This window comes from Urocitellus parryii, chromosome 10 (assembly GCF_045843805.1).
Source record: "Urocitellus parryii isolate mUroPar1 chromosome 10, mUroPar1.hap1, whole genome shotgun sequence".
In the NCBI taxonomy this organism is placed as follows: Eukaryota; Metazoa; Chordata; class Mammalia; order Rodentia; family Sciuridae; genus Urocitellus; species Urocitellus parryii.
This window is the reverse complement of record NC_135540.1, coordinates 31880471-31894734: the sequence shown is the minus strand read 5'-3', so window position 1 is coordinate 31894734 and position 14264 is coordinate 31880471. Positions and strand designations below refer to the sequence as shown.

Here is a 14264-nt window from a genome sequence, read left to right as displayed (position 1 = left end):
TTTGTGCCTTAACTCCACACAATCTGTTTTTTCTATACATCACATTTATCTTTTATTACTTTAACATATATTTATTGAGCACCTGCTTTGTCGCAGCCACTCTTCTAGTCACCAGGATTGCATAAATGAACAGAATAGTCAAGAATCCCCACCCTCATGGAACTGACAATAATGGGTGCTTAGAGAGTTCAATGGCCTGAGGGGAATCTTACTGTCACTGATTTCAGAATTTACTCAGTACATCTTGAGCTCAAGGACATGACCTCTATCAAAGAGGACTGACTCTGCTGCAGATCTGGCTTAGTCTAAAGACCAGGAGACTGCTTTATTGCCACAGAACTGTCATACTGTGCAGTAGGACTTCCTTCCTAAGTTAATGGGCAAATATTACAGTTTCAATCCAATTCAGTTGCAATCAGTTCAGGAATAATGGCATTTACTTTTATTTGTTAGTAGAAACCACTGTAGCTTCTAATTTGTATAGTTATGTAGTTGAAGGTGTGAACTGGCAATGTAGGCTCCCTGAGTTTGAATCCTGATTCTGTCACTTCTGCTTTGTGACCAGAAGCAAGTTACTTAACTTTGTACTTTTGTTTTCTTCATTGGTATAATAGGGATGGTGATAATAACCCTACTTAGATGTGTTGTGAGAATTGAGTTAGTATGTATAAAATATTTGTAACAGGGCCTAACACAACTCATAAAGAGTTGCCTTTTATTTTCATTCAGTTCGAAGCTGATTTAGCTCTTTGTGATATGTTTCTTTAGATTTTATTAGTTTATTTATCTAAATTGATGTTTACTTGCACTAAATAAATGGGCACCAAAATGTTTTATTTAAACAAAGTTCTTGGAATAATGACTAGCAATCTCTCAGTTGTTGAGTGCTAAGCATTTTACATTCATTATCTCATTTAATTTCACAACAGTCCCATACATCAGATATTCTTGTATAGATTTCTGGTAGGAAACCTGAGGCTTGAAGATTTATATATGACCTCCAAAGGCCCACAGGTGGTGCACAGTGGGGCTGTGCTACAGACTGAGTCGGGAGGAGTCAGTAGTCTTACTCTTTTTCACTGTGCCTTACTGCTGCCTCCCATTGTCCCTCACATCCAAGAATTGTACCTGTGGCCTTTCCTTGTTAATCAGATACCCAGATTACAACCTGGTTTCCCTCATTTCTGTAGTCTAATTCCTGAATATGTCTCTGATGTCTTTAACTCTTCTCTGTCTTATGATAGTGACCTTGGGTCAGGAAGTGAGAGGCAGGAGGGATGCTCCCACCTCTTTAATTTTCCTTGTTCTAAGTCTTATAGAATTATGGATACATGGGAATGAATAGTTGAGCACAAGCTAGACTGAATGAGGACACGGAAACATCTCTACATTCCTGGATAAGTTTTTCAATTTTTTTCTCTAATCCTTCTCAATTTATTTACAGTAAGACCATTGAAGTCACAGATTTCCAGGATGTCACAACAACGAAATTTTTATTCTGGGTCAACTGGTCATTGCCAAGAACATTGTGGAGTTCTGAAAATTTTATTCATCCATTTATCAAATACTTTGAATGTTCTCTCTGGTTTCGATATTGCTCAGGACTTAGGGATGCAAAGATGACTAAGCAGTGGTGTCTGTTTTTACAGGGCTCCCAGCTTGGAAGACAAGAGACAGCTAAGCAAACCCACCATCCTAGAAGGGTATGATAAACTCCTCAATGGAGATATTTTTAGGAAGGCCTGCATGCCCAGAGAGCAAGCCAGATAATTTAACCTAGATTGTATAAATAGACTTTTGGAAGAGGTAATTGGCTCTTAAAGATCAACGTGGGTGGAGTATGAGATGTGACAGTGTAGGCAGAGGAGAGAGAATAGATTGGAAAACTTGTGAAGGAAGCATGCCTTCAAAACTGCAAATATTTCTGAAAAACTGGAAATTGAGGTTTGTGGGGATGAAGTGAGAGAAATCTATGGTAAGTGGAGAGTGAGTTATGTTTTATTTTTATGTAAGGAGCACGAACTTCATCTTGCAGATGATGAGGAATCACTGAAGGGTTTGAAGAGGGGAGTGATGTAATTGGGCTTTGCATTGTAGAAGGTTGCTCTGGTCAGGAATTCATGGCTCCTTGAAGTACAGTAATACGTACTAAATCCTGAAGGAATAAATCATTCTAATATACCCAGGACTTTGTCTGCAAAGATTGCTTGTTTCTGTATTCTGGCATAGTCATCACATTGTCACCACCCGAAGTCAAATTTGATTCCTGTTTGTTTTTGTTTTTTTTTTTTAATGGAACATTGAGACAGGAAGAGTCTGGAAGTTTCCATTTATATAGCAGAAGTCTTTTGTAGCGGATGTCCAGGTCAGGCCTAGAAAGTAGAAGTTCCTGCCCATTAGTCAAAAGTTCAGAACAAAGAAGGACACTCTGGTCAGGCATGGTGGTGCAAGCCTGTAATCCCAGCGGGCTGGGGAGGTTGACACAGGAGAATGGCAAGTTCAAAGCCAAAGGAGAATCACAAGTTCAAAGCCAGCCTCAGCCAAGGCGAGGTACTAAGCAACTAAATGAGACCCTGTCTCTAAATAAAATACAGAATAGGGGTGGCTCAGTGGTCGAGTGCCCCTGAATTCAATCCCTGGTTTCAAAATAAATAAATAAGTAAATAAATACAAGGGCACTCTGTTTTTAAGGTAGAGCTGATGGTTTAAGCATTTCACTGTTTCACTGGGTTGTCAAAAGAGCCTGCGCAGGTGGATCTGAAAGATACTTTTGTTTCATCTTGGGGAAATTAGTGCCTTTGTGGGGACCAGTAATAATACCAGGAATAGAATCAATGACTTGTGACTCCTTTCTTAACTCCACTCACCCCAAACCAACTCTCAGTTCTCTTTCAGCAAATGTTCTTCCCCTTATGAACCCTGGCTTCTGACCACATTCTTGAGACACAGCATTTCTGGATCTCTTGGTTTAATCACAAGAGCTCCATCTTTAGTTCTTCACGTTTCCTTCAAAACATTTGTTCACCTGGTGGACATCTGTGTGTACCTGTCTATTCCTATTCAACTCAAAGGCTTTGAACTTGACTGAGAGTAGGACCTTATAAGGCCACATTTTTAACACAGCTGTCTGAATTTTTTCTATCCCAAACCTGAGAACCAAACAGGCCCAGACAGGTAGCAAGGAATGCTTGTATATCCTTACAAATCTATAATACCTAATGAATAAATGAATAATACCTAATAAATAACTGAATTAACAATACACAAAATACTGAGAATATATAAAATTTCCATCTAATTTTCAAACTCACTCTTCACAAACCTTGCATTAGTCTTCTGCTCTCCCTCATACTTACTAATTTGCTTATGTTCACCAACCTCATGCCAAGAGATCTTACTCTGCTTGTTCATACTTCAGTCTAATACTTCTTTAATTGCCAAAATCCTATCATGGTTAATGTTTTAGTTAGAGATTTTTTTTTTTTTTTTTTTTTGCTACAGTGACTGAAAGACCTAATAAGAATAATAAAGAGGAGAAAAAGCTTACTATGGCTCAGGTTTGAGAGGTTCAGTCCATGGATGTTTGACTCTATAGCTCTGGGCCTGCCATGAGGCCATGAACAGAAGGTTATGGTGAAGGAGAACAGCTAAAGATGGGGCTACAGGAAGCAGAAAGAGAGAGCTCCCCTCACCAGGGACAAAATATATACCCCCAAAGGATGCCCTAGTGACCTATTTCCTGTAGACACACCCTTCTTGTCTGCAGTTATCATCTGGTTAATCCATGTCAGTGGATTAATCTACTGATGAGGGTACAGCTATTGTAATCTAATCATTTTTACCTCTGAAATTTCTTGCATTGTTTCAAAAATGAGCTTTTGGGGGACACAACATATTCAAACCATAATATAATAAACATAGTAGAAAAGGAGAGCTGATCCCTTAAGGGATCCCTTAACACTTAGATGCCTGCCACAGTATCGTGAGGGTTGATTCAATGTTAATAATTGCCTTTTCCAAAAGGAGACCTGTAGCATGAAAAATGTCCCTAAAAGCATTGTTGATAGTTGTGATGGAGCCCAACAGAATTTGTTTCCTATAGCAAAGATGCTCCTCATTTTGTCTAGTCTTTGTTTTCTTTAATGAGTTTTAGAAAGTTGTTTTCAGAGAAGGTGAACCATCTGAGCTGGAACGTCACTTCCTTTACATCTTGGTCAGGGGAAGTCTTGGAAATTGGTCCATACAATAAAAAGGACTTTTGATTTCAGAGCTCAGTAAATTTTTACTTATTTTTGCAAAGTAACAAATACTGATAGACATTTAGCCCTCTGCCCAACATGCTTAGCATTCACCTATAGTGCAACGAAACCAGTCAGCCAATGTTCAAAGTGAAGGGCATTTAATAAATCTAGACAAAGAAGATTGTGCAAAGCATTTATTCTTGGTTAATTTTCATGTTCATCTTTTCAGAAGGATGTCTTCTTTGTGCTTTTGAATAGGAACATGACTTGAGAGAACACCAGAATTCAAGGGAAATATTCAGATATCGGATAAAAGTTTTACTGGCAAGTCTCATTTTATAAGACAGCTGTGTAACCTTTAATTCACATGAACACTCACGTATCTTTTAAAACCTGCTTTCTCACCAAACTGACAGTTAGAATTTTATCTCTTCACTGTTAAAATTTCTCCAGAGAGTACAGTACTGCATCATTTTGACAAACCCGAATGTGAAGAGATGAATGGTCCTCATCCCCCAAACACTTCATGGCAAGTTGCTTTAACCAGTTACCTGTTTTCAGAGGTGATTTTTCTGTCATCAGTTTAAATCTATCAAAGTTCATTTAATTCTTTTAAAAGCCATATTTCATATAAAGTGGAGTTCTCCTCACAGTAGTGAGTACTTCTCTGAGATCCTGAGCCATTCTGACGACTACTATTCCCTGCAAGGGCCACACACTCTCACACATAGCAAGAAGACCTGGGAATGAATGTGGAAAAGAACCTCATCATCTTGAATTCAAAAGTCTGCACATTGCTGTTCTCCCCACGTTCTTCATATGCTTTGGAAATCCCCTTTCCTGAGGTGCACGGATTCCTGCCAGGCCAGGAAAGAATGTCTTTATGTGGTCGTCAGCATTCAAAATATTTTGCTGAGGGGACATGGATGGTTATAGAGAAAAACCACAGGATATTAATTGAAAAGCAATTATTCTTTCAGTTGAACATCAGCTTTGGCAGTTTGAGAACAATTTTTAATTGCTAGTACAAAAACTGTACCACTCAAAGAATCTAATGAGGGCTGGGTGTGTAGTTTAGAAATAGAATGCTTGCCTATGTGCATAAGGCCCTGGGTTTGATCTCCAGCACCCACTTTCCCCCCCCAAAAGAAATTTGCTGTTCTAAAGTAGAGAAATGGTAAAGGAACCATAGTAAACTCATGTCTAGCAGGGAATGTAGGCTAAAGATGGCCTAGGTCGTATTTTTATTTTATGAATTAAGAGTGGTTTCTGTAATTTTAAATGATTGAAACATATCAAGAAAGTAACATGACTATGACACTTGAAAACCATATGAACTTTCAGTTTCAGTATTCATAATAAAATTTTATAATTCCAAATGGTATTTTTTCTTTGCATATATTTTGTTTCTTTTCCTTGGTAGAAATGTACACTTCATGAAAGCAAAAACGTATTGACATTTATCTTATTTATGCATTTAAATTCGGGTTCTAGAACACTGATGGAGAAAATGCTCAAGAAGCAATAAAGATCAGTTGAAGACTGATGCATTATGTGACTGTATAATGTATGTATGTGGTAATAATCACCACAGAATATTTCTGGGGATGCATTTATGTTAGGTACCAGGTTGAAAGCTTTATGTATTCTTTTTTATGTTTTTCTTCTTATTTGATACATAAAACATAAAAATTATACATATTAATAATAACCATGTAGTGTTTTGATACATTTGTACATGACAAAATGTTCAAACCAGGTAAAATGTATCTATCATATCTGCCATTGTACAGCTGGTTGACTATAGGTAACAATTATATACTTCAACAAGTTAGAAAAAAAGAATTCTGAATGTTTCCACCATGAAGAAATGAAAAAAATAGTTAGAGGAGAGAATTTTAAATGCATGAACTCATTTAATTTCAACAAGTCAGTTATCAGCCCCATTTTACAGAAGAAGGGAGCAAGGGTTAGAGGGATTATATAACTCATCTGATGTGACAAATCTAAGTAACCATAATTCAAAAAGTCTGTTGGTTTCCAGAATTTGAGCTCCAATCATAAGATATTCTTTTTTCTTAAATTTCTAAAAGCTTTTTACATATTGAGGTGAAAAAGAGATAGGAAAATACTGGAGGTAAATATACACATAATAGAACCAATTACTGGGTTGTATATGGTTTTGGTTTTCTTAGCTGTACATTTTTATGTTTTTTCACATTTCCTAAAATGAGGGTATTTATGTTTAGTTACTTTTACAATAAAAACTGGATATTTCTAAAGGGAGAAAGAGCCAAGGCTTAAACTGTTTATGCAGAGCATTTCCTGTTCAGCTGAAGATCTTGTGTGAATTGCTAAGGAAACCCTGTGGTCCTGTCTGTCCTGTGTATTGATCTGTGTTGTTGAAGTTCAGTATTGGGTTTCAATTCCTTTTGAGTACTTCCTAGCCCCTAGAATAGAAAGCACTTTTTGAGTATAACTTTGGTGGAAAGACACTGATGGAACTCCTTGGTGATTATTTATTTATCTATCAGTGCTGGGGATCACAGTAGGGTTAGAGAAACATTTTTTTTTCATTGCTAAACTGTATAAAGAATGAGAAACCTTATTGAAGTCATCATAAACAAGAAAGACCATCATGGGGCACACTGAATAAATACTTTAGGCTTCAAACCAGTAATGTCATTCCCAAGGCCCTGTTTTAGCCAAATAAAGTCACAGAGATGGAGTTGAGAGGGGCAGGGCTCTACCACTGTGTCCCAGCCCCACCCCCACTCACTGGTTCTCATCTTCAGACATCCCAAGCACAAGTCTTGGAAAGCTGAGTTGTGTTTTCTATTCATATTTAGTTACAGTGATCCAGACCTGTCTGCAACCACACGCTGGGCTGATTTCACCTGGAATTTATTCTTTCTCCCTTTTCACTGGCACGGTATTTGAGGTCCACGTATTTAACATGATTTCATATAAGAAAACAATTAGGTCCCAGAAGCTCTGAATCACTTAATAAGGTACAAAGACATAGAAAGGAGAAAAAGAATCTTATAAGTGAAATTCCCTATTGATGGCTCATGTTTCTTTCTCTGTTTTCTCTTAATTGTGTGTCAATGACTGTTGGCATATTTTGTGCAATTCAAGGGATGTTTCACATGCCCTGGCCTCAATTGCAAAGTGAAGGGAGAGCAAACTTCCTTTTAAATAAAGCTGGAATGCAGGTGATTAGAATGATTAAGTGAATGCAATTAAAATTATGGAGGGTAGTATGGCCCCTAATGCAAGAATGGTTAGTGAACAAGACTGTTTCTTGTAGATAAGAATGTCAGAATAAGGCCAAAAGGTGGCGAATTAAAAGTTTCTAGCAAACAATGAATGAAGTTATAGGTTGAGAACATCTGAGGCTATTTAAAAGGGCTTTTAAAAATTCCTGGGGCATGTCTGGACATTCCAGCCATAATTTCAGACACCTCCGTTGTTCAGACCTGTTAAGTATGCTTTTTCAGTTCTTTGTAACTCAGTTTTTTTTTTTCTTCCAAGAGCATCATACTGATTTTTGAGTTATAAGCAGAGCTGTTCAACTCCATCTCTTTGTGACTTTATTTAGCAGAAATGGGGCCTTGGGAATGATGTTATTGTTTTAAGACTGAAGTGTTGTTCGGTGTGCCCCATCATGGTCTTTCTTGTTTATGATGACTTAACTGGGGCTTATCATTCTTTATACAGTTTAGCCTTGAAAGAGATTGCATCTCTTCTATGAGGAATGAGTGAGCCTGACACAATTTGACACATTTGAGAAAAAATCATCTGTGTGTATACACATGAAAAAAATGACATTTAAAAAATATACTTTATGAGATTATGTGTGGATAAATGATCCATTACCCAGAGCACCATCGGGCTTACACTATTTCTATCAGAAAAGAAAAAATAAATAAATAAAGTTTTTCCTTCTTTTTTTTTTCCTTTTCTGGAGATTATAGTGATTGGTGTGGACCATACAATTTCACTTGGAAATTTTTGACTTCTAAAAATTCTTTTTCTTCCTGACATCATAATGTGGCCTCAGAAAAATCAGACAGTTGTTATTACAAATAGAGAACAGCTCCACTCAGACATTGAATAGACAATTATAAATGTCTGGATTCTTTCCTTTTCTGTGGTGGCTGCTTTTAGATGTGGAATAAAACCACATTAGCCAGAGGACGTTGTTATTGGTGGTTAGTGACCTATTCCTGCCACATCTATAAAATCTCTTGTTTAAAAAAATTTTTTTATTGTCTAACAATAATTTTTCACTTTGTAAGTTTTGTATCAGGAAGCATCATTGCGGTATAAAAAATATTGAAATTTTAGAAGACCAAGGGACCATAAAATAGGATGAATCAATCTCTTGCATTGGACAGGTGAGAGAGTGAGGCAGTGTGAGGGAATATCCTGCCCCAAGGACAGCCACAGAGTTGATAACAGAATGCTGAAAGTGTATTTGTCCATCTGATTCCACAGATGGCAGTCCATGTCCGATCACTCTCTGGGACTCATCTTTATCTCCAGCAAGTAATGATACCCATTCTTCAGTCAAGCTCACCTGGGGAACTTATCAGCAGTTGCTGAAACAGAAATGCTGGCTGAATGGCCGGGTACCCAAACCTGAATGGGGCTGCACTGAAATCCATCACCATGAGTGGTCTAAGATGGCGCTCTTTGATTTTTTGCTACAGGTAAGTTTATCAAGCCAGCAATTGGTTATCTAAGACTGACACTTAGTTATATAAGCCTGACCCTAAGAAATTTTCAGTGCCTGGAGTTTTTATGAAGCCAGAGCTTAAGTTCTATAATGCTGTATTTGTCGAGTGTAGTATGCCCATTATGAAATCTTACATTCTTTTGGGACATAATCATAAATGTGCCTTGGTCTTTTTATGAGTTTGTGAAGAGGCAATTTACTGATCATCCTGCAATAGTCGTGCTCATCATAGCTACAATTTATAAGACTATAGGGAGTAGGCTTATCCATTTGGAAGGTGAGTAAATTGATGTTTGGTGCCATTCATTACCTCATCCAAGTTCTCGCAAGTACAGAAAGCTAGAGCTGGGATTCCCTGGGACCTGTTGGTGGTATCAGTTTATCGGCCTTCCATCATCCCACACTGTGTTTCAGCAGCCATCTAGCTTACAACCACCAATTCCTTTATTTTCTTTTCAGTATTATTTTTTGAAAATATTTTATTAATATTTGACATTGGAAAATGATAAATGTTGACCATCTATGTAACTGGGTGACTCTTCACATATAATATGTTACTTGTAACTATTCTCTGTTTCAATGAAGATTTCATGACTCTCTCTCTACTCCCTCATTTTGATTACTGTCTTTCCCTTCTCCCAGTTTTTAAAAACTGGTTTTTCTGTTGTTGTTCTGTTAATGAGTATCCCTGGAAATTTAGGACTGTAGGACATTTGCAAAACATTCTCCTTCTGATAGTTCAGTGTGTGTGTGTGTGTGTGTGTGTGTGTGTAAAAGGAAGGGATACAGAGGGCCAAAACTTAAGGAGAAAGCTAGCATAGTGCAGAGTCTAGGAAATAGGAACTTTGATGAAAGAGAGAAGGACCTCTGGAGTCAGTGTTGCAGAGTGACCCATGAGAAGTGAGCTGGGAAGCAGGTAAGGAGGCAGCCAGTGGTCACCAAATACTTCCCCCTTGAAGAGCAATTGGAGACCAGGTGTGAGGCTTAGACTGGTTTTAAATATTTCACATGAATCATCTCATGTTTTTCTATTTTATTAACATATTAGCTCGGTGATCTAGTATCTTCTCTCCTTTTTACATGTAGGGAAACTGAGGCATACGTTATTATCAAGAACTATGAAGAGTGGGGTTTTACTTGGTTTGCAGGTTAACAGCCTACCATAGCCTACCACAGCTTAATAGACGGTATCCTGGGTTGGAAACGCATGACTTTATTACTCATGACACAGTGAGTGGTATGAGCCTTATGCTTCCTTGCCCTTCTAGTTCCATGGGGGATGATGCAGAATGGTTGTGGTGAATGTTTCATATAACGTGTTTGTGTCAGTGATGAGGAATCTGAAGCAGAAATGCCACAGAGAAATACCTTTCTGTAGTTATCTAACTTGTTTTGTGTTATATAACCAGGAATTTCCTAAATAAGATCTCAGCAAGTCTAGCTAACTCTAGATTATGTATTCACCTTCATTGCATAATGATTACTAAATTATCCTTGGGTTAATGAAACAAATTGGTATGATAAAATATAATAACAATAAAATGTGGTACAAATGAAGAGACTGAGGGTTAAGTAGGTAAACAAACTGATTTTGAGGTCAGATATTTGGGGAAGAAGTTAGCATAAATGTTACAGTTCCTGAAAATGATGACTGGAGGTATAAAGGAGAAGAAGTCTATGAATCAAGTAGCAAAGTATATGGAAAGTAAAGGCCTTGAAGTTTGAAACTAATGAACATAAGAACTAACCTATAATGAATAGATAGCAAACTCTGGCTGAAATACTTTAATGACCTGTGTTTTTATTCTGGGACCCTCAATTAAATTTATCCTACTGCCTTCATAATTCTCCTTTCTATCAGAGGAAATTATTACTCAACCAATAAAATATATTTATGCAATGTTTACTATGCATAATAAGGGCCAGGGGTGTAGAACATTAACCAAAGTCAAATATGGTGATTATTCTCTCTACCACACTCCAGGGTTTTTAAAAAAGTATTTAGTTGGGAAAAGATAATATATGAATCAAATGATAGCTCCATTTAAGAATGATTGGCTGAATATAAGTTTTAATTGTCCTGAGGTCAAAAGGGGAAGAATACTTTGCCATCAAATAGCTAGTGAAGGAAGAGGAATTAGAGTAGGATCATAGGGCTCTCATAGATAGAATAGGGAAAGCAAGAGGGAGAATATAGGATTGGTGATGCCCATTTAGTATTTAAGACATTCTAAATATAACATTTGAGGTGGAGAGTTGCTTAAGGGAGCAACAGTGCTTCCTGCCTCAAAGGCTTATGATGGAACATGAAGGAAGAGACCTATTTTCACAAGATGGGTGTTTACCTGGACTGTGCAGGAATAAATTCCAGGTAATCTCATGGATAGATATGGGCATGTGAAATCACTATGATGAATTTTTAACAAAGAAAAATATTTCAAATCTCTTGAAATAATACTATTAATAATCTAATATTCATAGAACGTTTGCTATGTGCCAGGCACTCTCGTAGGCACTTAGATTCTAAACACTAAAATGATAACATATATGATCCTTCTATCCACCCTATGATATTAGTACTATCATTGTTAATATTATAAAGTTGTAGAACCTGAGGCAAAAAAGAAATAGGTAATCTGATCAGGGTTACACAGGTAATGTGCAGTAGTGGTAGAACTTTGGCTTAAGAATCGAACTCCCTTGTGCATGCATGAATATGTAAAAATGAATCCTACTATTATGTGTAATTATAATGCACCAGTAAAAAAAATTAAAAGAAAAACTAAAACAAAACAAGAATCAAGCTCCCAAGCAATGCTGCCCTTTGTTCATTTCATGGGGGAATAATACTTCATCATTGAATTTTCCAAGTCAAAAAATTTGGAATCATATAGGTAGTCCTGTGATACCCCTTCATCTATTTGGTGACCAAAATCTTGATATCTCTTAACTCCATCTTCTTTTGTTGTGGGGCAGGTCACTCAGAAAACACACCAAGTCCCAGTCTTTATTTAGCCTGCCAGCTGGTGACTGTCCCTTACAGGACCCATAACTGTCTCTGCAAGGAATGGCCCAGAGCCTGAACATTTTAGGATATTTACAGGCAAAAACCACATCTGGGTTGATGTAGCTGCAAACAAACAGGTACAGAAACTGAATTGGGCATTTAGTGAGATAATGCAATGGGTACCTTGGTATTTCCCATGGGACTTTCCAGGTTGACATAGCAGCAAGCAAGCAGAAGAGAAGTGGGTTAAAATGACCCTAGTTCAGTACAAATTAGAGAATGGTTACTAACATCTAGACAATCAATCTCTGACAAGGTACATTGCCCAAGAAAAATGGAAACCAAAGAAAACAGTTTTACAGTGTATAAGAACTGCTATTTTGTGTTGCCAAGTATGTTATGCTAGGTAACTATTAATGGATAAAGAGGTGGGGCTTTCCCAAGGAGAAACATTTCTTACATGATATGGAGTCTCAGGGTAAAATGGAGTCTGTTTGGTCATTGCCCATATAGCCTGGCCCATAACACTTTTATGTTTAGATATGCTCCTGTCTTATTTTATGTGTTGCCCTTTCTTACCTGGATGACTCCCCCCAATTCACTCAAACTGGGAGCATTTTCTAATTCCATGAGTAAGGTACGAAAGTGCCTGTTGCCCTCTTTTTTGCCAACTCAGGGAAGTGGAAGGAAAATTAATGTTTTTGTTAATCTTATGGACCAGGGGTTTGAGGTCTTGTTTATAAACTTTTAGTTTTTCATGATGAGTGAGATTGAGAATATCATTTTTCAAATACGTATTTTGTTTTCAGTGAACTGTTTGTTCAAACCATTGCCATTTTTATTTCATTCTATAACTTTTTCTTATTGTTTAACAAAAAGGTTTTATATCTTATGAAAATCAGCCTTGATAGTCCTATAGGTCTTCAGTAGTCTGCTTTTTGTCACTATAACAAATATTTGAAAAAAATCAACTTATGAAGAGATAAAGTTGATTTTGGCTGACAGTTTTACAGATTCCAGTCTATGATTGATGGGCCCTGTTGTGTTGGTCCTTTAGTGAGGCAGCACATTATGGGAGAAATGAGTGGTAGAACTTGTCTAATGGCTAAGAAGTTAAAGAGAAAGAGGAAGAGCCTGGGGTACCTAATCCCTTTGAGTTCACATACCCAGTGACTTGAAGACCTCCCACTAGGCCCCACCTTTTAAAGGTTCTACCATCTCCAAGTAGCACCACCCTGGGGACCAAGACTTTAACATATGGGCCTTTAGCCGGTATTTCAGATCCAAACTCTAGTGATGCCCCAGAAATAATTTTTCTTAATTTGTTGTTTATCTTTTGACTCATAGATTTTACTCCAAGGTGTTGCACTATTATATAAGACCACATCTTATTTGTATTTGTTTTGCCTCTATATTTAGCATTATAAAATGTTCATAGAAATATACTAATTGAAAAAGTTTATTGGAAAAATGAGTGCATCAATAGGTAATTTTTCATGATTTCATAGTACATAGTTATTATTATTTTTTTTTTACAAAATACTCTGTCTCATCACTGACACTGAAAAATTTTATTTGAATGTCAAAATATATGCTTTTTTCAATGATATTCAGGAATGTATTGGATGGATTTTGTGAACAATCTTAGACAAATTATCCCCAAAGCAAAGTAAAATCACTTCCTCTGTGATACTTGCAAGGGCTGGGGAATACAGAACCCAGTTGTTACTTTTCTGTATACAGCATTCTTTTTGTTTCACCCAATTAATGAATCTACATTCACAAAGGCTATGCATGCCATTTACTGGCTCTGTAAAATGTGAGAGACAAGTAGTCTTTTATTCTTGAAGCTTGGGGGGTATGAACTGCATAGACTAAAATTCTCCACTGTTAGGAAGACAAACAGAAGGATTCTAGAGAATGTTTGAGTTTCTAAGATTTGGTCAAATTTCTCAAGATTATATAAATTGACAGGAACAAATTTGAGATGAAGACAATTGTATTTTGATCTAAGGGACATTGTAGTATGATAATTAATGTAGACTCTGGAGCTGGTCTATAAGTTTGAATCCTGAGTCTGTGCTAGTAATTCCTTACTTGAGAAGTTGCTGTAACTTCTTTCTGCCTTGGTTTCCTCATCTGTAAAAATAGGATGGTTATAATGCATATATACAAGGTTATTGGGAGGATTAAATACTTTTTTTTTTTACACATAAAGCATTTAGAATAATGCTTGGTACATAAGGTTGCAAATAAATTTTAACATTTCTTAAAC

The 14264-nt window shown here is 36.9% G+C and overlaps 1 protein-coding gene across 2 annotated transcripts in view; it reads left to right on the top strand.

Annotated features, from left to right (window-relative positions):
- Gask1b (golgi associated kinase 1B) overlaps positions 1 to 14264 on the top strand; it is a 57908-nt gene that overhangs the window by 16946 nt on the left and 26698 nt on the right. For both annotated transcript variants that reach the window (XM_026395951.2, XM_026395952.2), the window contains exon 3: positions 8742 to 8956. In XM_026395951.2, coding sequence (XP_026251736.2) covers positions 8742 to 8956 — 215 coding nt within the window. The remainder of the gene's footprint in view (positions 1 to 8741; positions 8957 to 14264) is intronic.